Source organism: Electrona antarctica (assembly GCF_951216825.1).
Source record: "Electrona antarctica genome assembly, chromosome: 22".
Classification (NCBI taxonomy): Eukaryota; Metazoa; Chordata; class Actinopteri; order Myctophiformes; family Myctophidae; genus Electrona; species Electrona antarctica.
In genome coordinates, this window is record NC_136805.1 from 14,663,199 (window position 1) to 14,690,373 (window position 27,175).

At 40.0% G+C, this 27,175-nt stretch overlaps 2 protein-coding genes across 3 annotated transcripts in view; one reads left to right on the forward strand and one right to left on the reverse strand.

Annotated features, from left to right (window-relative positions):
• The window catches only part of LOC306915255 (cilia- and flagella-associated protein 52-like), an 87,607-nt gene extending 61,640 nt beyond the window's left edge, over positions 1-25,967 (forward strand). The window contains exons 1-14 of one of the 2 annotated variants that reach the window (XM_079492540.1): positions 3,377-3,502; positions 6,665-6,811; positions 18,364-18,500; positions 18,954-19,082; positions 19,215-19,314; positions 19,723-19,839; positions 19,987-20,087; positions 20,749-20,919; positions 21,146-21,294; positions 21,902-22,047; positions 22,483-22,634; positions 22,980-23,082; positions 24,367-24,478; positions 24,842-25,967. In XM_079492540.1, the coding sequence (XP_079348666.1) occupies positions 18,412-18,500; positions 18,954-19,082; positions 19,215-19,314; positions 19,723-19,839; positions 19,987-20,087; positions 20,749-20,919; positions 21,146-21,294; positions 21,902-22,047; positions 22,483-22,634; positions 22,980-23,082; positions 24,367-24,478; positions 24,842-25,023 (1,551 nt within the window). In that variant the 5' untranslated portion in view covers positions 3,377-3,502; positions 6,665-6,811; positions 18,364-18,411 and the 3' untranslated portion in view covers positions 25,024-25,967. Of the gene's footprint in view, positions 1-3,376; positions 3,503-6,664; positions 6,812-18,363; positions 18,501-18,953; positions 19,083-19,214; positions 19,315-19,722; positions 19,840-19,986; positions 20,088-20,748; positions 20,920-21,145; positions 21,295-21,901; positions 22,048-22,482; positions 22,635-22,979; positions 23,083-24,366; positions 24,479-24,841 lie in introns of those variants that run through there. The other variant, XM_079492541.1, reaches the window with a different exon arrangement.
• LOC306914995 (integrin alpha-X-like) lies at positions 9,394-17,334 on the reverse strand (the record flags this gene model as incomplete). Its single annotated transcript, XM_079492237.1, has 17 exons — positions 9,394-9,459; positions 10,257-10,367; positions 10,480-10,578; positions 11,485-11,586; positions 11,702-11,752; positions 11,910-12,044; positions 12,108-12,174; positions 12,320-12,412; positions 12,502-12,581; positions 12,737-12,835; positions 12,963-13,104; positions 14,391-14,440; positions 14,731-14,856; positions 14,947-15,092; positions 15,201-15,349; positions 16,439-16,557; positions 17,287-17,334. The coding sequence occupies 17 exons, from the start codon at positions 17,332-17,334 to the stop codon at positions 9,394-9,396; spliced, it is 1,683 nt and encodes a 560-aa protein (XP_079348363.1).
• Positions 25,968-27,175: the final 1,208 nt, after the last annotated feature.

The window sequence follows — 27,175 nt, forward strand, 5'->3', positions numbered from 1 at the left end:
TCAGTCCGTCATTAACAGATTTGATGTATTGTTTTGTCTCTGTTTCCAGGTCAGAAGCTGGACCCACTTGTCATTGTACTGGGGTTACTGTTGGCATGCAGTGTGATCGTGAATGTCATTCAGTCAATATACTACAGCAGAAATGTGAAGAGTGTTCGTGAACATTCCCAAGGTAAAATAGATCCATTGCACATGCATTATAATCCATCATTATGTGTCGATGTTTCTCATGTCTTGGTTACACTTTTTTTTATTATTAAAAGGGAGGTGGTTTGTATTTAAATACCGTGCTGAATATTGAAACGGAGGACACAGTATACAGCGATGGCTCTGGCAAGATTCAGTTTAAAACCTAATCCATTCTTTGTAGTGTGAGTGAGACCATATCAATCACTGAGACATTTTGGACCTGCAAATACTGTAAGGCTTAAAGCCACGATTGGAATATATATATATATATATATATTAATGACTAAATGCACTTGCCTGTCTGGCAACCTGAAATCAAACTCCACTTGCCCGAACATTTTATTTACTTGCCATGCAGGGCACTGGGCAGTCGGACAACCGTTAGTGTCAACCCCTTTGTATGTACTGTAGGCTACTGTCCTGCGCCCCACCTCCCCGTCTTTGCAAATTTCTCCATACTACAATAATAATTTTGTTCACTATACTAGCTCGTTTCCTTTTAAGTTTAAATAGATAAATTAGACAAACCAGGCACAGGGACCTTCTGATTCCCAGGCGGCCTCTATACCCATTCAGCTACGGCCACTTAATATTCCTATAGTTCCTACATTAAAGTTGCAACACATTTTGGGTCCCTACTCATAGGTTCAGAAACACTGCCTTAGAAAGCTTATAGTTTCATGTTTATTCCATGCCTTTACTTGTAGGAACATGGAACACTTCGTCTCATCTTGGACGTGTCCGGTCAGCTGTCCATCAGGAACCGGTAATAATTTTTCAAGCAACCAAATCAGTGTTTAGCAATTTGACATTAGTATTTATGGACCTCACATTAATATTCAATATTCCTTTACCATGTGCTTCTCTCCCTGAGTGTGAGCTCTCTCAGGCATATAGGGTTGTGCCGTGGTCATCAAGGTGGTCTTTGTTTCAAGAATCAATACTGTAACGTTTGTCATTGTTGATTCAAATGTAATTGCATGATTTAATCACTACTCTGACTGGACTCTAGTGATTTTGGTCACAGCCTGATTAATATAGGTATATCACAATCATTTTTCTCCAGAATGGCGATGATGCGGTGAACTATGCAGCATTGGATTTCTCTGCGAGGAAAGCTAAAGGAAAGAAAAAGATGAAGCTGAGAGAATTGAACCCTGAGAGTACATACTCTGCTGTGAGAGTTAGAGAGTAGACTGGCAGTGAAACGCTTCAACATGGTCAACTGTTACATCTGATCTGAGATCAGATCAGATCAGATCAGATCAGATCAGATCAGATCAGATCAGATCAGATCAGATTACACTTTAGTGCTCACCAGTGGGAAGGCCAAGTAGCCTACTGATTTGACTTCTATTTCACAAAGTGCCTCCAGGCCAAAAACGTTTCTTTTGAAAGGGGCCTTTTTTTCCCCCTCACTGTATATGTTTCTTTTCCCTTTTTACCTCCTTTATGATGAATTCCTGTTCTGTCTATAGAAGTGTCTATTTGTACGTCTCTAAATGTTTTGATGATTTGAACATGGTGGACCCTATTGGAAACAAGTGTAATGCTTAATTGGGTCGTCCACTCACAGTTAACAGCCTTTGTATTGAGTTTGTGCTTGAAATGTACTGTAATTCTGCAAACTGTTAATAAATTCTTCAATCAATCAATCAATCAATCAATCAATAACATTATAATCATGACTTAAGACAAATCTTACAACTCACGTTGTTAGAACAAATCTATGGTGGCCTGTGCTAACTAATAGTAACTATTGCTAGTGGATGAGTTAAAATGCAGTAGTCGAGGTAATTCAGCAGGTGCATACAGCAGGATAAGGATCAGGTTATCAGTCATGCAGAGTCTAGATGTACACATGCTCTTCTCCAATGGTTCCCAAAGTGAAATTAGAGTTTGCCCGGGACCCAATAGCGTTGTGACCCAAGCTCACAACGCGTTGCACCATGTCACAAGCTTGTAGATCTGCTATTTTCTCTTTTCCTTAAACTTATTTCTTATTTTATTCGTATTTTTTTATGGAAATAATTTGCTTTTTTGTGTTATTTATGAAGTACTTTCCAAAAACTGTTTTTAATTGATGAAAAGTTGTAATTATTTTTTGTTTAAACTTTTTGCTAATCTTTCGATAAAGGCTATAATATATAGGCTTTACTGCATATATTTTTAAATGTAGGAAACGAAAAAGGGGGGTATTTACAAAAACGTTTCGATCCATACGGGTCTTCGTCAGGTATGGCGATACCTGACGAAGACCCGTAAGGGTCGAAACGTTGTTGATTTAATAAAGTTTCCTGCAGGAGCAACTACACAGTGTGCGGACAACCCTCCTCTTAATGTTGAATGAATGAATATGAAGTTAATCATATGCCCAGTTGCCCACAGTAGGCTATATAACTTGTTTATTTTTGAAGGGTTTTATGTTGAATTATAATGAAATTAGCCTTGATACCCAGGCTTTTATTTTTGTTCACATTAGGCTCAAAAATGAAATGGATATAATGAAATGGATGTACAGTACCTAGCCTATATGATTTGTGATTATTTGTGTAATAAATTACAGCTGATCACTGCTTCTAAAAAAAAAGGAAAAATCTCATAAAATAACCCCACCTGTCTCCCTCTGTCAGAATATGAATGACTTTCTGCATATCTTTAGACACATTTCGTAATCTTCATTAGCCTACTACTTACTGTCCTGTTTACTTGCCTATATACGTGACGGTGTGATGGCTTATTTTGTCTTATTTTACTTTGACTGAATTCTCTTAATTGTGTACGTTTGTACAATAAAAACAAAATCTTTCTCTTAGTTGTTATTTATTAATCTAAAATGTCAATAGCCTTTTTTTCAATACAAAACAAAACATTTTGTTTTAAAGATAAAAAGCAAATTAGAATAAAGGTGTATTGAATTTGTCAGATAGGCCTACTCACTAGAACAGCTAGCTACATAGTTCTCAAACTTTTCCTTGCCAATAAGGACCCCCCAAATTGATATAATATATAGCCTATTTGGCAATTTTTCCAACACTTTCGAGATTTTGTTTTTGCCAAGTAGGCCTATCAAAATATTTTTGCTTGGGAGTTGGGACCCCCTGCAACGCCTTCAAGGGCCCCTGGGGGTCCCCGGACACCACTTTGAGAACCAATGGTCATTATGGTCTAGCCCTAGAAGGTAAACAGGATACAGTCGCATCACGTACCTCACCTAGGCTCCAAAGAAGCAGGCTCGCCAGTTTTAATTTCCCACCGTAAAATTAAACAAATATATATCGTCATGACAAACTGCAGTGAGTGGATTCTCCAGGTGAGTTAGATTAGGCTACCTAGTTAGCTGCGTAGCATAATGCAATATGTGTAATTAGGTTTTACTTGGTAAAACAAACTACTCAGATAAAGCACGTCGTGTGCTGTCAAGTGTCCTTGTATTGAGCTGTTTTATTGTAATTTGTAATGCTTATGCAACCTGCAGGCATTAAAGCACATAAATGTAGCCTGTGGTTGTGGCTAAATCTGTAAAGGCTTGTAAAGATAAATAGGCCAGATACATCATTTGTTTGGACATTGAAATGCTGAAGGTGCTGTGTGCATACCATGCATGGGTCCAGGGTTATACTACTTTTAAATAAATACAGAATGTTTTGTCAGGGAGTCACAGAACCAACTATCCTTGTATGAAACCTCATACTAAACCCTCACTGTAAGTTCCCCTGGATAAGAGCATCAGCTAAAACTTAAAGTAAATGCTTTCAAGTTTTCTAAACTAAAGCATACATGGGCAACATGCTGCCTTCACTTCATGCGGCCCTCAGGTTAATATCAGAATATTGATATAACAAGCTGTTACAATTCCAAACATGCAAACATAACCAGCTTTAATTACTTTAGTCTAAATTAGTAGCTTAATGACTAGTATTAAAATGTATTTTTATGTCCAATTTGTATTTAGTTCATAAAGTTAACATCTTATATAAATGCACCAAGTCTCTGTGTGTATGTCTGTAATCCACATAACTCGAGAACCGTTAGCCCCACCGACTTCAAATTCGACACACGCGTTTCACAAATTCACACCACCACAGGGAGTGCAGTGCCCGGTGTCGAGTCGGTCGGACCTGCACGGTTGTCCAGAACCGCTTCTGCCTGGGCTGGCGCCCGGTCTAGAGCCCAACTCGGCACCGCCAACTCAGCGTATGAGTAGCACGGCTTGAAGTTGAGTAGCACGGCTTGAAGTTGAGTAGCACGGCTTGAAGTTGTGCGGTAAGTATTGGGAGCTGATGGTAGCCGCAATTTGCAACTCTAGATTTTTTTATAATGGGATGAATCTAGAGTTGCAATACCCTCCATTGACTCCCCACTCATCATTTTGCGTTTGCGATCTGCTCGTCTTAAACGACGTTAAACTCACCAACATTGCAGCTGTAGTCCAAGCTTGAATTATCCTCTTTCAATCTGCAAAGCTTGTTTTTCATAAAAATCCCCCGTAGACATGTTATGAGCTACTTTATGTCAAGAAGAAGAAATGTTGGAGTTTGGAAGCGCTCGTTTTTATTAAGGGGTCGCGCTGCTGCCTCCTGCATTATGTGCAAATGCGAAACAGATGCATGCAGGGACGTTCAGGGACTTACGACGAGCGCTTCCAAACTCCAGCACTTAGAAAAAGAATCACTTGCACAGAATCTCTTGACAGAAAGTAGCTCATAACATGTCTACGGGGGATTTTTATGAAAAACAAGCTTTGCAGATTGAAAGAGAATAATTCAAGCTTGGACTACAGCTGCAATGTTGGTGAGTTTAACGTCGTTTAAGACGAGCAGATCGCAAACGCAAAATGATGAGTGGGGAGTCAATGGAGGGTATTGCAACTCTAGATTCATACCATTATAAAAAAATCTAGAGTTGCAAATTGCGGCTAAGCTGGTAGGTGTTGCGCTCCACCTCAGCAAACCATCTCCCAGAGGTCTAGCGCATTGAAACGACAATAAGCCTCTCTGACTGACTTACTTATATAGCAATATATATATATATTATATATTTTTGCTACGACAGTAATATGCAATGTAGCTCTCTGGAGTGAGTGTGGAAATGTAGTAGCCCTCTGGAGTGAGTGTGGAAATAGTGGACCTCTGGAGTGAGTGTGGAAATATAGTGGCCCTCTGGAGTGAATGTGGAAATATAGTGGCCCTCTCCATCGTCAAAGTTGCCCACCGCTGTTAAAGTACAAATTTCAGAGTAAAGTTTCTATTTAATATCAATTCATTGCTGTATTCATGGATTAATTTAAAGTTCTCAGGCGCCACAACTGATTTCAGATTATTGGATAACAGAGTCACTTTCTCTGTTGTGTGCCGGTGTTGCACACTGAAAATAGCTTGCAGATCGGCTATTTTATGATGAGGAATGGTAAAGAGGTGGATTTATTTCCCCTTCTAAGACCCGGATACATTTCTACTTGCAAAAAAGACTTATGTTAAAAAAATATGTAAAAAAAATAAAAATAAAAGTTTAATAAATTGTATGCACATTTATAATAATTATTAAAATAATAATAATAAATTAATAATTTACATTCGGTGGATATCTTTCACAATAATACATGATACATGTTCTAGACATTCTAATGATCACACAAATATATGTATTACATGCATTTTAGTTACTTTTATCAGGGTTAAAGATTAAAGGTCATAGGTCAATTTTGATTAGAAATTACACTCCACTCCAGAGATTTTGAAGTTGTGTAAATTTGTGCTTCTGTGGGGGGTATTTATATGCAAATATCAAGACCAATGGCATTGCAAGACTAAACAATGAACATCAATGATGATGTTTAGGTGAAAAAATAATAGAAAAAATAATAATAATTAAGTGATTAATTAAAATAAAAATGTTACCGAGAAGCATCGTTGGGTCTTACCAGGTAAATGTAATGTGGTTCTCAACCTTTTCAGGCCGTGACCCCCAAAATAATCATATTTGATTGACAAGCACTTGGTATGTAGGAGTTGAGGAAATCCATTTTCGGTCCCAAAGAAAAAAAAAAAAAAAATTGAAAATAGCAGATCTACAAGGTCACAACGCCTCACTTTAAGCTGTGAGCTTGTAGATCTGCTATTTTCATATATATAAGTATAGTACTTTGTTACTGTCTACCGCTGCCAATGATTGCTTAATTGAAAGTTATATTGTAGCAAGTATTACAACCTGATTAACACATCTAGATTTCAATGTAATCTCTCAATTTATTTGGGAATACACTAGTCATATTTCTAGGTGTAGCTTTTTTAAATTGTGTGCATGTTTAAAAATGCCACCGCATAGAGTACAAAATAAATTAGTATGTGCAGGAATGATAAACATGTTTGATTAAATTATGAAATGGTACATTATACATGTATGTGGCTCATGGTCACTTACTCACTTCAATTTCTTTCTTTCTTTCTTTCTTTCTTTCTTTCTTTCACTCAAGGCTATGGTGTCCCTCCCAACTTATTCTGGACCATGAGATTGAGGTTCTAATCTATCTCTATCCATGGATTCCAATTGGTTTGACCCTGACCATCATTTGCAGTACACAACTGATGAAGTCGGGTAGAAGACGGTTCAAGCCTTCAAGGTAGGAACCTTTTTTTTTGTGACCCTCTGCACTGTAGTTCACTCCCACTCCTAGACCAGGAAATGTGGCTTGTTTGCTCAGGCTTTTCTTTTTCTTGTGAAAACGAGACGCCTGCGGTTTCCAAGGCTAATACTAATGTGATATTTCCTTTAAAATCAAGCTAGAGGTTTTGGACTGATGTGTCTGTTTGCTTTTCTGAGTACTCGGATACAACTTCATTAGGAACATGATTAAAAAGTTAAACTATAGAAGTAAAGGTATGGGGTTTTAAATGTGGTGAGTATGGGGGCAGCTTTGATGTGAGCTGGGAGTGAGATCCATATGGAGGGGGCGTCCACCGAGAAGGCCCTGTCACTCCTAGGTTCGTCTCTTATGGGGATGTCCAGGAGGTTGGCATCACACGATCTGAGGGCGCGGGAGGGGGCGTGGTGTTGCAGGAGCTCAAAGAGGCAGAGAGGAGCCTGGCTGTTTAGGGCCTTGTAAATGGTGAAGTATTTTCAATTTTTTTCTGTGCTTGACTGAGAGCCAGAGGAGGTCACAGAGGACTGGTATGATGTGGTATCTTTAGTATAGTAGCCTATAAGTCACGCATGTTATACTGTCCCCATTGGGGGGGAAAATGGGGGCGAATGTGTTTTTTGGGCATGGTTCCGGAACTTCCGGCATGGTTCTTGCTTATTTTATCTGTAATGTAACATAGACATTTTCTCTCAAAGCATGTATATTTGTAACTGTGATCAATATTATTTTATTGAACTGTAGTACTATACTAACTTTAGATTTATAAAGCCCTATTCCACATAACACGACAATCAATGGACAATGCTTGGTATCAATCTCATATAGTACAAATCTATGGCAACTACTCCCCAAAACACCTATCACTGATATGCACAATGTTGAACATGTATGAAACATACAGCCATGGGTGTCTACTTTCTGAAAAAGGAATTGCTGCAGGCTACAGTTATTTTTTATTCAGCGCAGGCTGCAGTGAAATAGACACGAATGTGTGCTTTTGGGGCGTACGTTTATATGGAAGCACAAACAATATTGACAATAGTCTCTGAATGAATTATTAATCAATCCTGCTTGTGCTTCTCTTTTTCTGATGAGAGATATCTCTACATGTCTCTTAAGGGTTTCCTTCTAAGGCCTTTGGGATTGATCGATCTATAGACAGACATATTATATTAAATAATTTAAAGCAAAACCTGCCCACAGTGAGTAATAGTGATAGTATAACATGACCCCCCTTCCCCCAAGCCAGAGTATATAAGAAATAGCTGCCACAATGTTTCAACAGAGATATTGTTTTGGTTTACTAGAGTAAAAATATTAGACATATTAAATTATCTAAGTTGTGTCCTATTCGCGGATGACACAAGTCTGTATTGCTCAGGGGGGAGCTTCGACCGGCTCCTGGATACAGTAGAGAAGGAGCTTAGAATGTTTGATATTAATAAACTGTCTCTAAACTTAAGCAAAACTAAATTCATAATTTTTGGTAACAGGAAAATAGACAAACGGATCAAAATTAAGTTCGCCGATGTTGAAATTGAACAAGTGCTGAACACTAAATTTCTAGGTGTTATAATTGACACTAAACTTAATTGGAAATCTCACATAAACAATTTAAGAACCAAACTCTCAAAAACAATTGCAGTACTATACAAGATGAGACCAATTTTGAACCAGAAGTCACTCCACTTACTGTATTGCTCCCTCGTACTTCCGCACATCAGTTATTCTGTGGAAGTATGGGGGAGCAACTATCAAACATCAACCCAATATTCTTACTTCAAAAGAAAGCAATCAGAATTATAAATCACGCAGATTACTATGCACCAACAAATCCACTTTTTATTCAGTTACATACCCTAAAATGACATGATCTTGTAGACTTCACAACAGCAGTTATAATGTACAAAGTGCATAACAGACTTCTTCCGGGCTGTATCCAGGAACTGTTTGAGGCTAGAGATAGTAGGTACAATCTTAGGGGATTTGGCATCTTTAAGGGGACAAAGGCAAGAACAAACAAAAAAGGGAGATCTATAACACAAATAAAAGTATAAAACATTAACAATATAGTATGCCACCCATAAATCATATCTTTAAGATATGATTTATACTTAATAATATATACTTAATAAGATATTATCTTATTAAGTATATATTCATTAAGATATAGTAATGTAGAATAACCTTTATTTTCACGTGCAATTGTGAATTCTGAGTGATCAAATTAGTGTTCTCCTATTCTTTCTTTTTTCTGTATTTTTATTTGTGTTTGTTTTTTTTCCCTCTGTTTGTCTGTTTCACCCTGTTTGTTTACTGCCCCCCCCCCCCCCCTGTATGTTAGATGTTTATATTATTCTTTTTTTCCTTACAAGTCTGCTAGGTGTAAATAGGATAGGCAAAATAACTAAAAATTACGTCATTAAAATATCTGTGTTGTAACAATGAGCAATGATGAAATCAACAACAATAGAACAGAAAGTAATGATTCAATGCATTACAAACAGTACAAAAAGTACAGTCCATTCTGTACATTCTGTCCCTGATCTGTGTCCTTGTGTTCACTGTTGTTCCTCTGGTGGTTCTGCTCCACCCTGATCAGCATGTACTGACTGGAAAAACCCAGCCTGAGAGTAGGACACAACAACATACACATGAGGAGAAAAACTAGAATAAATATACAGCAAAGCAGATTTAACGCTCTAGTGTGGCCCACGGAGCGCCCCCTTGTGGCCCTTGGAAGGACAAAAACAAAAAGATATATATATATACCTTCTTTTTTTTTTCGAGGGCTAATGAAAGTTACAAGTATGGTGTGGGCGATATAAAGTGTGAGAATACCATAATGTCAGTAATCCTAAATCTTATTCAATCATATTCAAGGGCTTTTGGAGAGAAATTAGACTTTAATGTCAAGGCAATTATGTTTATGCACTGTCAAATAGGTCTACATCTATTCTAAGGTAGCATATACCTGTATACACATATTATCCTGCTCATTACTGTGCAGACATGTATTATATATACATAAATCTTCGTGTTTGAGCACAAAATGCATTTTGAGAACCCACAAAATGTCTGTGCGGCCCCCCACACACAATCATTCTACAGTTGTGGCCCCCGGCCTAATCTAGTTGAACACCCCTGCTCTAGTGGCAAAATAACAACTACAATATAAAAAATAGCAGATGCTGGGAATTTCCTAGTTAATGCACCTTGATTAGGATACGATGCGAGACATTATTGAATGGATACGTTTTGAACATTCATAAAACAATTAGTCTGCCTGGGCTAAAACCGTTTTTGAGACCGTTTCAGCGGTCTGGCCTGACTAGTTGCAGAGCGGTGCCATTTGGGGATAATGGCTGCAGGTAGTTGCAATGAGTTGCAAGTAGATTAGAACACAGTAGGATACTGCTATTACCTTGTATAAGCCAGCAGTGATCAAAGCCAAAAGAACAAGTCCTCCCACGGTTCCACCAATGGTCGCATTGGTGAGGTCTGTCTCAGTGTACACCTCTACTGTTGCCACAATCTGAGGAGTGGTCACAAGAACAACTACATTTCATTCACATTCTTTAAATCACAATTTGTCTTCTTTGTTCTAAATGACACAGAGTGACATTAACATATAGATTCAATGTTACCTGTCGAACTGGGGGTTTGTTTTCAGACTCTGGTGAAAAAAAGTCATACTCCCAAGTGGCTGTGCTGATCAAACGGAATTTGGCAGACTGGAGACCAATCTGTGGGTCAGAAACAAAGAGGGAAGAGGATGAGAAGCAGTCTTTGTTAGAGACAATTGAGAGACGGTGAATGAATGTAAACGTTTATAAATCTCTATCTACAATAATTGTAGAATTGCAGAAATATTCTTATGACAACTACTGTAGACTTTTATTGATTGGTTGTGTCACTATGAACATTATTAAAAATCATGAATATTAAAACATGTTCCCAAATTGTAGTCTGAGAAAATGTTTATATGAATTGTCCGTCCGTGTGTCCCCACATTATCTCAAGAACCGTCTGACAGAGGGAGTAATGTGCCAAATGGGAAGTTGTTTGGATCAGCAGCAAAGTCTGAATAGTTCTGTGAATCTCAATATATGGAGTAGGCTACTGACAACGGGTACAATATTGCATAACCAGAGGGCATGCGTTCCCAACGGGCATCGGCCTAGTCATTTTAATGATGAATGTTAAAAAGAAAGGAGTAGTCCTGCACATTGTCTTCAATGTTGGGGGTTGGGGGTCAGGGGTGGGGTGGGAGAAGGGGAGCAAGCTAACTGTACCTGTATGTGTATGTCCTGTGTATTTGTACTGTATGTCATGTTGTGTCTTTAGTACTGTGTACTTGCAGCTGTAATGTTGTATTTTGTATGTATAGGACCCCCTCTAAAACGCGATGCTGCATCTCAAGGGGCCATCCTCTCAATAAAGTTCAAAGTTCACTTACAGAATACATGCTGTATCACTTCATTGAAGTAGGCAACAGATACTCATGAATGTCAGTTGAGTGAAAGTGTACAATTAATTCTTGAGGTAGCTTTAACCCTGTACTGATCCTTTACCTGTACACTAGTATATTGAGATAATTTATACGTATTGAGTAAACGCCACATATATCATAGATAGACATTGTTATTTACCTGCTCGATCCATCCGGAGCTCAGGTTAGCAGAGAGTTTGTAAACGTGTCCATCACAAGACGTGTTGCATCTGAACACTGCACACCTGGCAACGGAGCAGTCCTATTGGCAATTAAAAGAGAGATTAAACCAAAGTCATTCATGTTGGACAAAATAAATGCGTGCAATTTGTGGATGGCAAGACATATTTACCACAGTAAGATCTTTTGTTATCTACAACATCTGAGCGAGTAGGTTCCTCGTCGTTGTGTTTGTCGCAGCCTAGAATCTGAACGTTGGACAACATATCATTAGAGTCACATCCATAGAAGCACAACTCATTGAACTGAATCTGTCATGAGAAATACACGGAGCAGTTTGCACTAGGTTCATGGTGTGTTTGAGCTCCAATATCATGCATTGAAGTGTCCATCCATGTGAGTTACCTTTATACTACCAGGATTCACCCAGATGTCTGCATCACCAAGCTTCACTGGCACCTTGATGACCACAGTAACATTAACGGCTCTCCCAGTATTTTCAACCTGAGAGAAGATGTTAGAAAGAGGGGTGAGGTATTCCTTAATGTCGCAGTAAACCTAAACACTGAATTATATTGTTAAAAGATTTGCATAACATTTTACCTTAATTGATTGCGGATGTGGTGTTTGCAGATCATTTCTTCCAAAAATAAATTTGGTGTAGAGTGAACTGAATGAAAATATTAAGAATAGTTTTATTAAATATAAAACCTTGCCGAGGTTTGATCTGCTAAGTGCTAACCAGTCAAAAGAAAATGATTAAATTAAATACAGTGAGTGGCTGACTTTGTGAATGACAAAAAAACTATGCAAACCTTGGATTGAAAATGGATAGAAAAATGCTGTACTTCACATCAATCTCCTTCTGTTGATAAAGTTCACTTTCTTGGGAATGCTTAGCATTTGCACTGAAACAGAAAACAAATGATTCCTAGGAATGTAATAATATAAAGCACACAATCACACAAGTGCAAAGTTTTCCACCAGATAACCGTACCTTGTGGCATTTGCAGTGATCAGAATCTTTCTGTCAAGTTCACTGTTGGTATCTATCCCATAGGAGACAGTGAAAACAACCTAGAATGGAATGAGAGAAAACAGAGAAAGTGCTTTGACCCAATGTATTCATCTACGAAAACAGTAGAACATACATTTTCAAAGTTATTTTGTATCTGATTATTCAGAGGTGTGTGAGCAGAAGCTGGGTTAGAATAGCAATCTAAAAGTCGAACCTTGGCATTGCTTTTGAAAACAGGCTTGTCAATGGTGCAGTCACTCTTCCCCCGTGACGAACCATTCTTAGCGTCTAAAGAGTTGCATTCCACTCTTCCCTTGGTAAAGACAGAAAACCACAAGGCATGTTAATCACATATCTTTAACGAATGAGAACAACGTATTAAGGCTGAACTTGATGTCAGTTATATAATATTGCATAGTACCATGGCAATACTGCCTTACCTGCTGTATGGTGAACTTCCTGTATGAGAGCCCAGGAGGGTATGTGAGAGTGACACGACTGTTGTACGAGTTCTCCTCTCTGTTCTCAACTGACACAGTTACGTTCAACAGATCATCTATGCCCACTCTAACCTCTGTAGAGCTGATTATGATGCAAAAATGGAAAAGGAAAAAAGTTTTAATTTCCAGGTTTCCCACAGTCATGAAATTCCTGGAAATATATTTTTATTTTAAAAAGAGAGAAAGTTTTCCAGGCCTGGAAAAGTTTTAGAATTAATCAAATGCATTACAAAATGTTTGGATATACAGTACCTTGTTTTTGTCTAACATAGTATGTAGTGCTGGGCTGCACAAGCTGCATGAGTGTGGCCTAATGTATACAAGACATAAATAATAGATCTACAAGCTAACAACACGTTGCACCGTGATACTGTCACCTTCGCTCAAGTCTGTCTTGGTGCATTGATGACACTGGAGTAAGAGCCTAATTATTGCACCAGATGAATGCTTTTGTCTGGATATGGGATAGAATACTTGTGGATAAAGTTATGGAAAAGCTTTGAAAATTCATTGTTAATGTGTGGGAAGTGGGGAATTACAGTTCTTCTTAATCTTGAGAGTAGGTTGAATCATAAGGTGGAAAGGCAAAATATGGTTTTAACATCCTCTGCTGGTCAACCCAAGAAATACACATTACTAATGAATTGCTTTAGCCTGTTTTCCAGCCCATAGACCATGCCCACTCACTGGAATTGCTTCCAAATTGGATCTAATCAGAATGCTATTGAAGAAGAATGTATTTTTTTCTCTTCTCAATAACCTAGAACAGTTCAGGTAATATGTCAACAAAAGACAAATGCATTACTTTCTGGTGAAATATGTGCCTTTTCTTTTTGTAACTCTTATACCGTACGGGCATACGTGTTCTATTGACTAAATCACATTTCAATCTAAAAGTGCTTACAAAACCCCTCTTTCTACGTCCAATTTCGGCAAGTTGGTGCACCCAATTGTTTGAGCATTTTGAGCTGTCTTGTTTTTATTTATGTCTGTGGTTCTTGTACAGTATTGTAGCTACCTCCCGGTCTGTACAGAACTTTGGTCAAGGAGAGTTGTTCTTAATTCTTTTACTGCTAAGTATGAACATATTCTATTGCTACCAGGCAGCAATAGTAACCTGTATAGAATTACTATTTGTCTGTGTGTTGTACATTTAAGTCAGTCGTCTATGCTACTGATATGCCTGTAAATGTACAAAGGAATTTATTGTAGCAATAAAGAAATCAATTGCATAGCATTCCTGTGCTAGTACTGTAGGTATCAAGGCATCAAGACGGCAGGTCTCATTCCCCTTGTATTCTAACATGTTGTATGATGGGAACCAGTGCTGACTCATCAACACTAGGACATGTGTACATTATGACTCACCCGGTAAAGTTGAAATCAACTTTGAGGTTGTCAGTAGTGTCAAACTTTAACTGTTGTACAAGGGAGAAAGTCAACCGTGTTAATCACATATTGTAACAATGAGATGATGATACAGTTAAGGTGCTAAGTCCAGCAGTGGATTTGCTGCATGTCACTCCCCAACTCTCCCTGTTTCCTGTCTCTACTGCTGTTCTATATCGAATAAAAGCAAAATATCAAGCTCTCAAGGCAATGTCTATTCTCCATCTCTAAATAAAAATAATGACCATTGAATTTTACAGAAATATTTGACCCATGAAATGACAGACAGACAGACAGGCATCATTTAAAGGTAACTTACATGATGATAGGTGGTTGTTTGAGCTTGCTGTGCAAGGCTTGGACTGAGTTTGTCTGAAGATGGAACACCTTCAAAGGTGAATCCAAGTTCATTACAAAGTTCATTCACAACATCCTCTGGACAAGCCTGCAATGACAGAGCGTTATTATCATGAAAAGATTCACAGTCAAAATATTATAAATGGGATTTTTGATTATTTTTAGGTTACCAACCTACCTTAATGTTGAATTCATGTGAGAAGCAGTGTGTCTTTGCCATGTCAAGGGTAAAAGTGTTGAACAGCTGTCGTTGTTTTGGTGTCTCGATGTAAGCGCGGTAGTGGGTTGAATCCAGCGTCAACGTGTAATTAATCTGTGCTTGAACTGGAGCAGTTTAGACTTTGATTAAAAGGTTAAGCTTTACATGAAATTAATGTAAAAGTCTAAAATGGCTCTATGGTGTGTATATTGTGTATATAGATTGTATTAAACCTGTCTCCACATCCACAGTAGAATGGTTAGTCATAGTGAAACAGACTTTAGCTGTGTTGTTAAAAGGAGAATTGCAGTCTGAGTTGTTGGTGGGGATCTGGTCTGGGCTGAATGTCACCTGTGCTTCCACCATTACTATTGGCTTAGATCTGGAAATGAGAGAGCAATACAATTCATCACATGTTGAATCGCATGCCTGTATAGAGTACAGAGCACCTCCAAAAAGCACATTATGGTGCCACAAATGCAAGAAGTTGTACTGTATGTCATAGAAATGCTATGACATGCAACCCAGCCTAGGGGATACAGTATGCACTCTGTGGAGCGTTTAGCGTTTGTAATTATAGAGTCTGGTAGCATATTCTGTCATTGTCTCTATGAGGCCGAAGGCATGGGGGGAGAGGGGGGGGGGGTGGTGTGTGTGTGTGTGTGTGTGTGTGTGTGTGTGTGTGTGTGTGTGTGTGTGTGTGTGTGTGTGTGTGTGTGTGTGTGTGTGTGTGTGTGTGTGTGTGTGTGTGTGTGTGTGTGTGTGTGTGTGTGTGTGTGTGTGTGTGTGTGTGTGTGTGTGTGTGTGTGTGTGTGTGTGTGAAGAGACAGCTAATCTCTGGCACCGTTGGCTTGATCGCAGCCAAACTCTGCACACACACCCCCTGGTTGCCAGTGCTGAAGCTCTGCCCCAAAATGTTCACATAGGCCTGTTATAGCGCCACTAGGAGGTCAGGTTTTGCAAAACACATTTAATTTTTTTATCCCATTTTTTCACCCAGTGTCAATTGGGTGAAACACATTTTTTGACGGTACACCTACAGATTTTGTCCAAACGTCACACAAATTGGTACACAGTCTCTATATAGCCAGTAAGCGAAACGGGTCTTTCAGATTTTTCATACTCCATCCTGATTGGCTAAGATTGGCTTCCAAAGTTCTCCGTTTTGAACAAAATACCGCAAATCATGCACACATCGGGCCGTTTCCGTGAAATTTTGCACACACATTCCCAATAGGCTGAGGAAGAAATGCCACTTCAAAAAACGCTCCTAACCTGGTGGAGACCTGTGCCCCGAGGGGCACTTTTTCTAGTTTGTAGTGAAATTGTCAAATTTTCAGGTTAAAAAAAAGTTGTTTGAAAGACCTTTTTTGTGATTTGTTGGAAATGGATCGTTTTTTATCACGTTTGAGGTCTTAGAACATAGCAGAATAACAACAGGGATATACATTTCACCATTCTTTATAATTACCTGAGTAGAAGGACAGCACCATTTGAACCCACTGCTAAGTCAGGCAGACTGTCTCCACTGAGGTCAAAAGAAGTGTGTGAGACAGAGAGGGAGATTTTATTGTAGGCAGTATTTAGTCTCTTCTTTGCATTCTATCTTCATACAGCATTCTATACCATGTCTATAGCCCAGCCCATACTGAGTAATCGCACAAGGTCATAAAGGTCTTACAAATAGCTCAACCAGTTTCATATTTATTATTTACACTGTATGCCCTATTGGCTGATAAGCTGACATTTTCGTATAGTATATTGTAGTGTGGATAACTAACAGCAGATCCAGTCTCTGGAGGATTGTATCACTGTTACTCTCTCTGTATAATTAAAAACATTTGATTTGATTGCAGATTTGTTCTCAGAGGAAATGTTTCCTCTAATCTGTGTTTTTCAGTCTGCTACAATAATTAAGCTATATTCTGTTTCTGTTACTATCTCTCTTTCTCTTTCTGTCTGGCACACACACACGCGCACGCACGCACGCGCGCGCACACACCCCCCCACACACACACACACGCACGCATGCACACATTCATAAATACCACATCTGTTGTTGCAAATAGCTTGCTTTGAATTTGTTTTAAGCTAAGCCACTTAATTTGCCTAATCAACACCTGCTCATTTACAACGTCAAAATGATAGACAGATCGGCAATGTATTGTAATTTGTGACCAAACACCAAAGACGTTGAAAATCATGCATTATTGATTAATGATAGTCTATGGCATTAATGAATTAAAAATCAATAGACCTAGCCTATTTTTAAGATAGCCTACAGATTTTATTGATTGATTGAGTTGATGATCATCTCACTATGACTTCAATTATTCCTGTTGTTCCGTCTGCGGCCTCCAGTTTCATTTGTGACAACCCGCTGTTGCTATGCGACGTTTGTTTGACATAGCAACACAGCAGCCTGCAAGCCAAAAGCATTGGTTTTGACTAATCCTCCTGCGGACGACAGAAAACGGTGGAAAATATAGGTTTTGTTTAAACATGGCGGATGATACTCGAGGAATCCCCCAACTGGAGTTGGAGGCTGTAATTGGCTTCAATGGTAAGTTTCAAAGATAACTTAAAAGAAGGCAGAATATATACGTTTCCAACACCTGTAGGCTCGCAAGCTAGCATGGGACTGCTGCTTTATTGCCTCGCTAATCATAAACTATTGATATTGTGTGCATTTTCCCTAATCCGTGCATGATTGTAATATTGACACACTTTATTGTTGCAGGACACGTGTTTTCTGGCCTGAAAGTGCACCCAGACAGAGAGCACCTGTTTCACCTGGTTCACTGTAATTATTATTGTTTCCACCAGGCCGAAGGCATGGGGACAGAGTATGTTTTGCACTCCGTCCGTCTGTCCGTCCGTGTGTCCGTGTGTGTGTCCGCGTGTGTGTCCGTCCGTCCATTACCAGCTAATCGTTGGCCCGATCCATGCAAAACTGTGCACACACACTCCCTGGATGCCAACGAGAACCTCTGCCCCAAATATTCCACAACGGCCTGTTATAGTGCCACCATGAGGCCGGTTTTGGCAAAATACATTTCTGTAGATTACTCGTACACATTTTATCCATACATCACGCAATTCGTTCTGTCGGGGGCACTCGCTGACCAGTCTGTGTCGGGGCCTTCTGACATCTAGTTACGCCCCTGGCCCTGGCCATGTCAACCACACAGAAATGAGCAGGTTCGGGCTGACCTAGGGCTTGGGTAGAATTGGATTAGGGTGATTTTTATTTATTACAAATAATTTCATCAATGTCATCAATGTTTATATAGCTCAATGTATATATTGCATATATAGCTTTTTCTTTTTGGCTTTACCCCGTCTTATAGCTGCTTGCAGCTATATTTATTTTAATTATTATATTTTGAATTCTAGGCGGACATAATCATCTGGGACTTCACAAAGCAAGCAGTTCATGCCCGGATGCAGCTCCACAAAGCCAAGGTGGAGTCTCTGGCCTTCTCTCCCAGCGATAAGTACCTGGTGTCGCTTGGAGGTCAGGACGATGGCAGGTAAACATGACATTATGATCATTATACTTTCCTTAATTCCTTCACTAAATATCAACATAGGAATTTGCAATGGTTCTCAAAGTGGGGTCCAGACTCCAGGGCTTCAGGGTATCTTGAGGGGGTTCCAAATGTACCCTTTACCGGTCTGTAACCCTGAGAGTGTACAAATGGAACCATACGGATCCGTACTACACTCTCAGAGTTATGGGGTTCCTTGAAATTACTGGACAGAAGGACTTGCTGGGGTGCCTGAAGATACATGGAATGCTGCCCTCTAGTGGAAAGGCATGTCAGTAACAAAATGCTAAAGTCACTGGCACTGCAGTGTCTTCTGGTTGTAGTAATACTGTGGAAGTAATAGTAGTAATGATAATACAACTATTAGGAATAGGAGTAGTTTTGCTGTTTGCCATAATCATAATGCATGCTGATCATTGCTGAATATGTTTTCAGCATCGCGGTGTGGAACGTGGAGACCAAGGAGGCCATCTGTGGGAGCCCCGCTTCGCCTCGTGTCGCCGGTCACTGCCTCACCACAAAGTACTCCAACACTAACGACTGCGTCTTTGTCACTGCTGGAGAGTGAGTAAGAATGTACCTAAAAATAAATAAAATGTACAAGATCAGCTTGTAGACCTGCTATTTTAGCTATTGTATTTTGCACATTGGAAATTGCTTAAGGTTATTCTGTTATTCTGTTTCTTTGTGTTGCAGTGGCACAGTGCGAGTGTGGGAGCTGGATGTGAACAACAGAAAGGTCAGACCCACAGACTGCCAGTTGGGCCTGCTGAAAAGGATCGTCAAATGTATAGAGGTAGGTGAGAGATTGGTGTTCAATCCACAGCATTTTGTTCCCCATCTTATTCACTGCATGGCTACTCTGAAGGGCTCCTGCAACTTTGGCTGTAGATAGTTAGCTAAAGTTACCATATATAGAGTTAAGAAGAAATATAGAAAATTGGAGATATGCAGTGCCCCTGCATAGTGCATACATACAAAGCATGTCATGGTTACTACAGTAATGCTGCATGATAAAGGAATGAGTTTTTGGTGGGTTCTTCCCACTGAATTTGACACTGCAACGTGCACGTTTTATGTTGAATTTTCTCATAATGACCTACAGTATAGTACTGCAACTGCACCCTCAATGATGTGACAGAATACGTTTATTGCTTGAGCTGAATACTCAGTCAATCTGTGTCTCTCGCCTGTCTTTGTCCAGATCTCTGAGGACAATCAGTTCTTCTACTGCGGTACGACCAGCGGAGATATCATGACATTTAACCTGGAGACCAGCCGTCTGAATGGCTGCTGGCCCGTTAAACACAAGTATAGCCAGGTAGGACACAGACCACAACCACATGATGTGACTGCTGTTAACAGTGGTTGTTCTTATTTGATTGAAGTCAATGTGCACAGGACCACCTGCAGCTTTTCTGGATTCTATCTTTAAAACAGTATGCTTTATGTGTTTCTCATTGTGTAGGGTGTGAATGTCCTCACATTACTGCGGTCTGGGAACATTCTAGTGGGCTCTGGAGCCGGTCTCCTTTCTCTGTGCTCTGGAGCTAACTTCAAAACACTCAAGTGAGTCCTGCAACCTTTCCCCTCATATAATACTATGTACTGTATATTATATAACCACCTGTCAACTGCTGCTAGAGTTTGACTTTGACTTGTAAGCTAGATATTAATGCATTTAGACCCGAGTATGATTACGTTTTTCATGTTGCTATATAGCCTATATAGCAACATAGCAACAGCTAATGTTACAAAAAGGGGTTCTCAGATTGAAAGGTATAACAATTAAACACAAAGGGGTTCCCATTTCCCGGTCTAAGTGGGTTAAGGCAGGGGTTCTCAACCCGTGGGGGTTGCCAAATAATTTTGGGGGGTCCCCAAATTATTTAAAAAAAAGAAGAGAAATGAAGAGTTTACATAGTACATGCATAAACATTCCTTAATGATTATATCTGGTTTCAGTATTTATTCATGATGTATTTTCAATATTATTATGGTTATTGTAGCGGACAATTTGTATTGGGGGTGGGGAGGGGGGCGGGGCGGGGGTCACGAGACACGGCCAAAGCATTTCTGTGGGTCCCCGGATCAAAACGTTGAGAACCCCTGGGTTAAGGTAGTGTGATCATACACTCTGGCAGGTGGAATCAAAAGAATTGAATTGTTTCCTTCCCTGTTTGCAATACATTACTAATCCACCTTTCCTTTTCTCATCACCCTGTGGCAGACAAGTCCAGCTGGAGGGAGCAGTGACCTCCATCGCTGTGAGAGGAGAGGGGCAGCAGTTGTTCATTGGGACAGAGTCTGCTCAGGTCTACCGTGTCACATACGATGACTTCAAGGCTGAACTCATCTTGTCCAGCCACAGAAGTGCTGTCAGGGACGTGGACATACTTTTGTGAGTGGCAGACGGAACCGTAGAGCAGTGTTTCTCAACCATTTCAGGACACCCCCAACAAACACACACACATACACACGCACACAAATAATCAAATTAGAACTGGGACCACCATGTGGGAGGTTGCGGGGAGAACTACATTAGTCCAGTATTCAACTTTCTTCACTAGGGGGCAGTGTACTCATGTTCTTGTCAATCCAGGTTTCAAATTGAGCTTGTCTTCCAGTGGAACGTCAGAGATGTTTGCCACTTGTTCCCACGAAGACATCCGGGTGTGGCACACAAGCAGTTACAAGGAGCTGCTACGCATCACCGTGCCCAACATGACATGTAATGCCCTGCACATCATGAGGGACGGAACCAGCATAGTCAGTGGTGAGAGACAGTCCCCTTCCAAATTCTCTGTCACTCATCTCCTCTGTCAAGGAGGTTCGCCCCTGTCCATTTTTCTGTCCCTTTGTTTGTATGTTGGTCCGTCTATCTGTGTGTTTGTAGAATTGAGCAATTATGAACGGGTTTGCACACAATGTGATAGAAAGTTTGGTTGTTCTGGCCCACAGAAGAACGTATTAACCTTTCATGCCAATTGGCCAAAATGGGACAGACCGTCACAAAAATGCACTCACAAAATGCATCACTTCAGAACTAATTATTATAACACAATACTTTTTCAAAGTATTAGTCACACTGTTTTGATGTCGACCTCCACTGCCAGTGTTGGTACCTCATTTGCAGAATAATGTGTTCAGATGTTCTATTGTCCCCAGAAGCACCAGAACATCCTATAGAGTGTATCTATTCATATAGTTTTCAACTGTTGTAGAGTGGTAGATCATGTATTTTTGTATTTGTCAATAACCATTGACCGAGATACAAAACCCTACAATGCCAATCTACCTTTTCATAAATCGTAATGGTAAAAAGCAACACAAAATCTCCAATCCATAACGGGTGACCTGACTGTCTCTGTGTACGCCCCTAGCGTGGAACGATGGCAACATCAGGGTGTTTGCTCCGGAGAGTGGCCGGGTCATGCTAGTCATCCACAACGCACACAGCATGGGTGTGACTGCCATCGCAGCCACCAGGGACTGCAGGAGGATCATCAGCGGTGGGGGAGAGGGACAGGTCAGTAGCAGGTGTCATGGCTTCATAATGTAACTTAAGTTCATAATAACTTTGAGATCCCTCGTTTTTATTCGCCATGATATGGGACTAGACTCAGTTTACTCATTTTACTGATATGATGGACTGTGATAACGATAAAGTCATATCATTAACCACTTAACTACTGAGCCACAACAAAAATACATATTTCAAAAAAGCTTCTTCTTATGAGTAGCAATTCTCCACATAAAGCAATATGTTACAAGATATAATCAAGGGAAAATAAAACATATTCTAAATTAATATGACAATATTTAATGCACACATATGCTATGCTTTGAGTAGAATAAAAAGTAGAATAAACATTTATTCCATGTTGGAATTTGATCAGTGAAGAAATTGCGGAATATAGGCATACATTTATTATGCAAATGAAAAAGTTCCTTCATGCTGCAGGTGCGCGTGTGGGAGCTCCTGCAGGGCCGCCATCGGCTGCAGGAGACCATGAAGGAGCACAAGGCTGCCGTCAACTCCATCAAGATCAAGAGCGACGACACGGAGTGCGTCACGGCCAGCTCTGACGGCGCCTGCATCATTTGGGACTTAGTGTGAGTATCCAAATGCACACACGGCACGTATGCACTTGGAAGTGTACCTCAGCGTGCATACACGCACGCACGCGCACGCACGCACGCACGCACGCACCCACGCACGCACCATTTTCTGAATGCAAATGCAACCATAAACATAATAACATGGACTTCCAATAATATGTATTTTTTGTAGCCCGAATGTCCAAAAGCAGTGCACATTTATGTTTCAATGTTTTATGTGATTTTCTATGATTCATACTGTCTTTTGGCTTGTGTTTTGCCCACATGCACAACTTCCTACTATAATAACTCTTGTTGTCTACTCTGCTTCTCTGTTCCCTGTGTCTCCTACTACCACAGGCGGTTTGTGAGGAATCAGATGGTGCTGGCCAACACGCTGTTCAGATGTGTGTGCTACCACCCAGAAGAATTCCAGATCATCACCAGTGGCACAGACAGGAAGGTACGATTCAGAACCAGATATAACCTATTCTAGAGAGATGTCAGGGCTTTTGAAACGGCTTGATCACACTGAGCCCTGGCCCTGGCGAGAAGCTGTGACAGTGAGAGGTCTCCACATTAACCCTATATTGGGCATGTCACTAAGCGACATTTTTCCTAAAATGTTCCATAAATGTTTACTCCCCCAAAAATAGCAATGATCCTTATCGTCCACTCATTTCAGGGTTGTAGCTGTAATTAGTTTAGTCTTTTACATAACAAGAAAAGGAACTTGCCTGATGCATGGTATTGTGATGTTGTTTATGACTTTCTGCCTGCGCAATAATTCACTTCAACCAATAATTTCATTTTGAGAGGCTCTGTGCATCGTCAACTGCAAACCTCCAGGGACAATAGAGCGTCGCAGTCCCGCCTCCTACCAGGGACCACGAAATGATTCTCCGTTCATTTTCCTCATAGACATTTCAGAAAGTATTTATTTAAAGACGTTTACGCCGCGGACAAAGCCAACTCGAGTCGTGACAAATCATGACAACAAACACAATTTTTGGGGCCGAAAAAATAATTAGAAAGAAGAAAAAAACGGCAGGTTACAACACTTTCTTTGTTGTTTTTCTTCTTTGTAATTATTTGTTTGGTCCAAAATATTTTGGATATATGTTTGTGTTGTCATGAGTTGTCACGACTCGAGTTGGCTTTGTCCGCGGCGTAACCGTCTTTAAATAAATACTTGTTGAAATGTCTATGGGAAAAATGCATTTGGATTCATTTCCTGGTCCATGGTAGGAGGCGGGACTGCGACGCTCTATAACTGTCATTCAGAGCAGAAAACTGTGTACATGACAAGATGACCTCTGACCTCTCTGACCATAGGCCTGCTCATTTTAATATAGAGGCATAATAAGCATACTAAATGCAATAATGTTTTGGTTTAGGGATACAGATGAATGACAGAAACTCACCTGAATAGAAACCAATTAGGAAAAAATAGAACAACAGCATAATAATACGGAGGCATCATTGCTTAAAGCTTTGGTAAGATACATTAAAGAAATGTTCACAACTGTATTGGTGATTATTGTACTCTTAATTCTGAGAGAGGGTAACTCTTAATTATATAAAGTCTTTGATCAATTACTCATTCGCTGTTGGTTAAGATTGTGTGCCAATGGCCTTGTGGTTAAGACACATAACATATAGCAGTGGTTACAAAACACTAGTCATTTAATTTACTGACAGGATTTGTGGTTTTAATGTAGTATGTATGTCATTTGTCTCTGCTCAGATTGGTTACTGGGAGGTGTATGATGGCTCGGCCATCAGAGAGCTCGAGGGCTCCCAGTCTGGAGCCATCAATGGAATGCACATCTCACAAGATGGGCAGCATTTTGTCACAGGTATGGCAAATAATAACATCATCAATTGTTCTTGTTGATGTTACACAATACTAATAATTAACATTCTCACTCACTCACTCAAAACGTGATTGCATTAAAAACATATGAAACTAGAAAAGTATGCTCCTTGGAGCGCAGATCTACACCACTGTTGGCCGTGGCTACCCAGTACCCAGGACCAAAAATGGTCTAAGTCAATCATAGCCAATGAATTACTATCAACCAATAGTAAGGAGCATGATCCTAGATCAGAGACATCTAAACAATAAGGAGCACAAGGTTCAGATTCTAGATCAGTGATGTTTGAGTAACTGCTGCACCCTTTGTAATGGTTCTTGTCTCCTCTACGTCCGTCACGTCCAGGTGGAGACGACCAGCTGGTGAAGGTGTGGAACTACATGGATGGCGAGGTGACCCATGTGGGCGTCGGCCACAGCGGCAGCATCACCAGTGTCAAGATCTGCACCAACAACCGCACGCTGGTCACCACCAGTGCTGACGGGGCCATTCTCAGGTGGAGGTTCCCCCACCCAGTCTCTCCCTAGAAACACCGTCCAAGCTCAGGAGGACCTACACTACAATCTGCATACGGTACTCAAACCCTCGGCCTAACCTCCCCAAAATAAATCTGTCCCATTCTGACCAGAGGTTGTTGTTTTTTTCATTGTTTAACAACACCCACTTTCTAATGATAGAAAGGAAAAACTGTGCCAGAGACAGCACTCCACCTGCATACATGTTCTTTATTTTAATTTTCTAAAGATATTGTTTTGTCTTTTTCTGCCTTTATTGATATGATGAAAGTAGTCTGACAGGAAATGGGGAGAGTGATCGGGGGGGAAACATGCGGCAAAGGCCGTATCTGCCTGGGGCCTACATGTCCTATTTTGATGATGTAATGCCCTATTCTGTCCACATGGAGGCAGTATGATACACCAAAAATACTGTGAGTTGATGATTCTGTCAGGACTGTTAAGTAGCAGTCAACATTACAACATTAGCCAAAGTAGGCCTAAATAAGAGATTTGGAGGTTAGACCATTTTATAAGCAAGGTGCAACTTTGGACTTTCGAATGTATTAAAACATTTATATATTGTATTAAATTCCGTACACACAACTGTCAAAACAGCAGCTCAAATTGACACCATCACAGAGAACGGTTGTTCATGCGCACACAACTGAAATGTTAACAATTGCAGTAATACTATACAAATATCGTTTGATATTGACAATGAAAGAAAGGCTAACATTTTGAAATGTACCACCTTGTGCTGTTACACCAGTTGAATAGAATGTGACCTACTGTATGAACAATGCTGGCTATGTGTGACTGGTCTTTTTTTATTTACTTATTTTTCTCAAGGCGTTCTTAATGTATTGTATGCTTATGTGTAGTCTATGGTGTGTACTGTACAACATTATATAGCGTTGCACATATTTTATACTTTGGCTATGAACTGATTTTAATAAATCGTGAACATTAGCTTCTAGAGGTCCCCGCAACAAAATATTTTTGAGATGGGGATCTGCAACCAAATACATATAATGGTGGGGGTCCTTGACATGAAAATGTTTGAGAATCACTGGCTGTAGAAGGCTAATTCCTGGATGGGGTTTAAGCTCATACATGCTGTCTGCATGACCCTCTGCTTTGCTTTGCGGTTGAGGGCAGTACAGTTATGGTGCCTCTGTAGAAGACCTGTAGGACCTTCTTCAGTCACCTAAGGTGAAAGGAGGAGACAGTTATGCACACAACCATGCACATGTAAGAAAGGATAGGTTCGCACACTCGCACGCACACACACAGGGGGGGCCATTTATCTCTGCCTCTTCCTCAAACTCTGTCAGTTTGAATTAATTCATTTCATCGTGCATAGTCCATGAAAAAACTACTATAAATATCCATAAAATACTTTAAACAGTGTAACAATGTACTAGCAAAAAATATTATATTTGTACAGTACAATGTGTAGCCTTCTGTATTGTACATCACTCACAAGATGGTAGCAATACTTATTGTTACCATCTTGTGAGAGATCTACAATCATTTTATGAACATTGTATTGTAGGCTACTTGCAAAATCTCACAGCCGGCTTCAAGTAAGGCACTAACCACACTTAACTAAAATTAGCCCATTCTATGCCTCTAAAAATGCACCGAGCTACATATCCTGTTCACACACCAGCATTAGTAGTCTTGGTGGTCTGTCAAACAGTCAGAGGCAGTGGTATGGGCGTATGGCCAACCACAAACTACGTAATTCTGAGAGCTGCTGCTATGTGGCTTTCTTGTTTCCTGCAAAGCATTGACATGGAAACTATACCACATATTGTAGCTCTCACACAAGAAGACAAAAGAACATGTTTAGCAACTTATATCCTGTAGTGCAATGTCTTGTTTTGCATTTGTTTTTCGAGGCACACCTCAAAAGGTTGGTGACAGGTGCGTAGGACAAAAGTGTATAATACATGTGTATCTTTGAAAAACAAAGAAAAGGACCCATGCACACACTGTCGGAAACTTGAAAAAAATGTTGCTCTTTTTTAATTCAACGTTTCTGTCGTTAGACCGTCATCAGGATGGACAGATTGTCTGTCCTGATGACATACGTACTGTACTAGGTATGTACTGTGTGTAAGTAAGTAGCCTTGCCGAGCCATGAGGCCCATAGGGCAGGAGCCTATCTCCTGTTTCT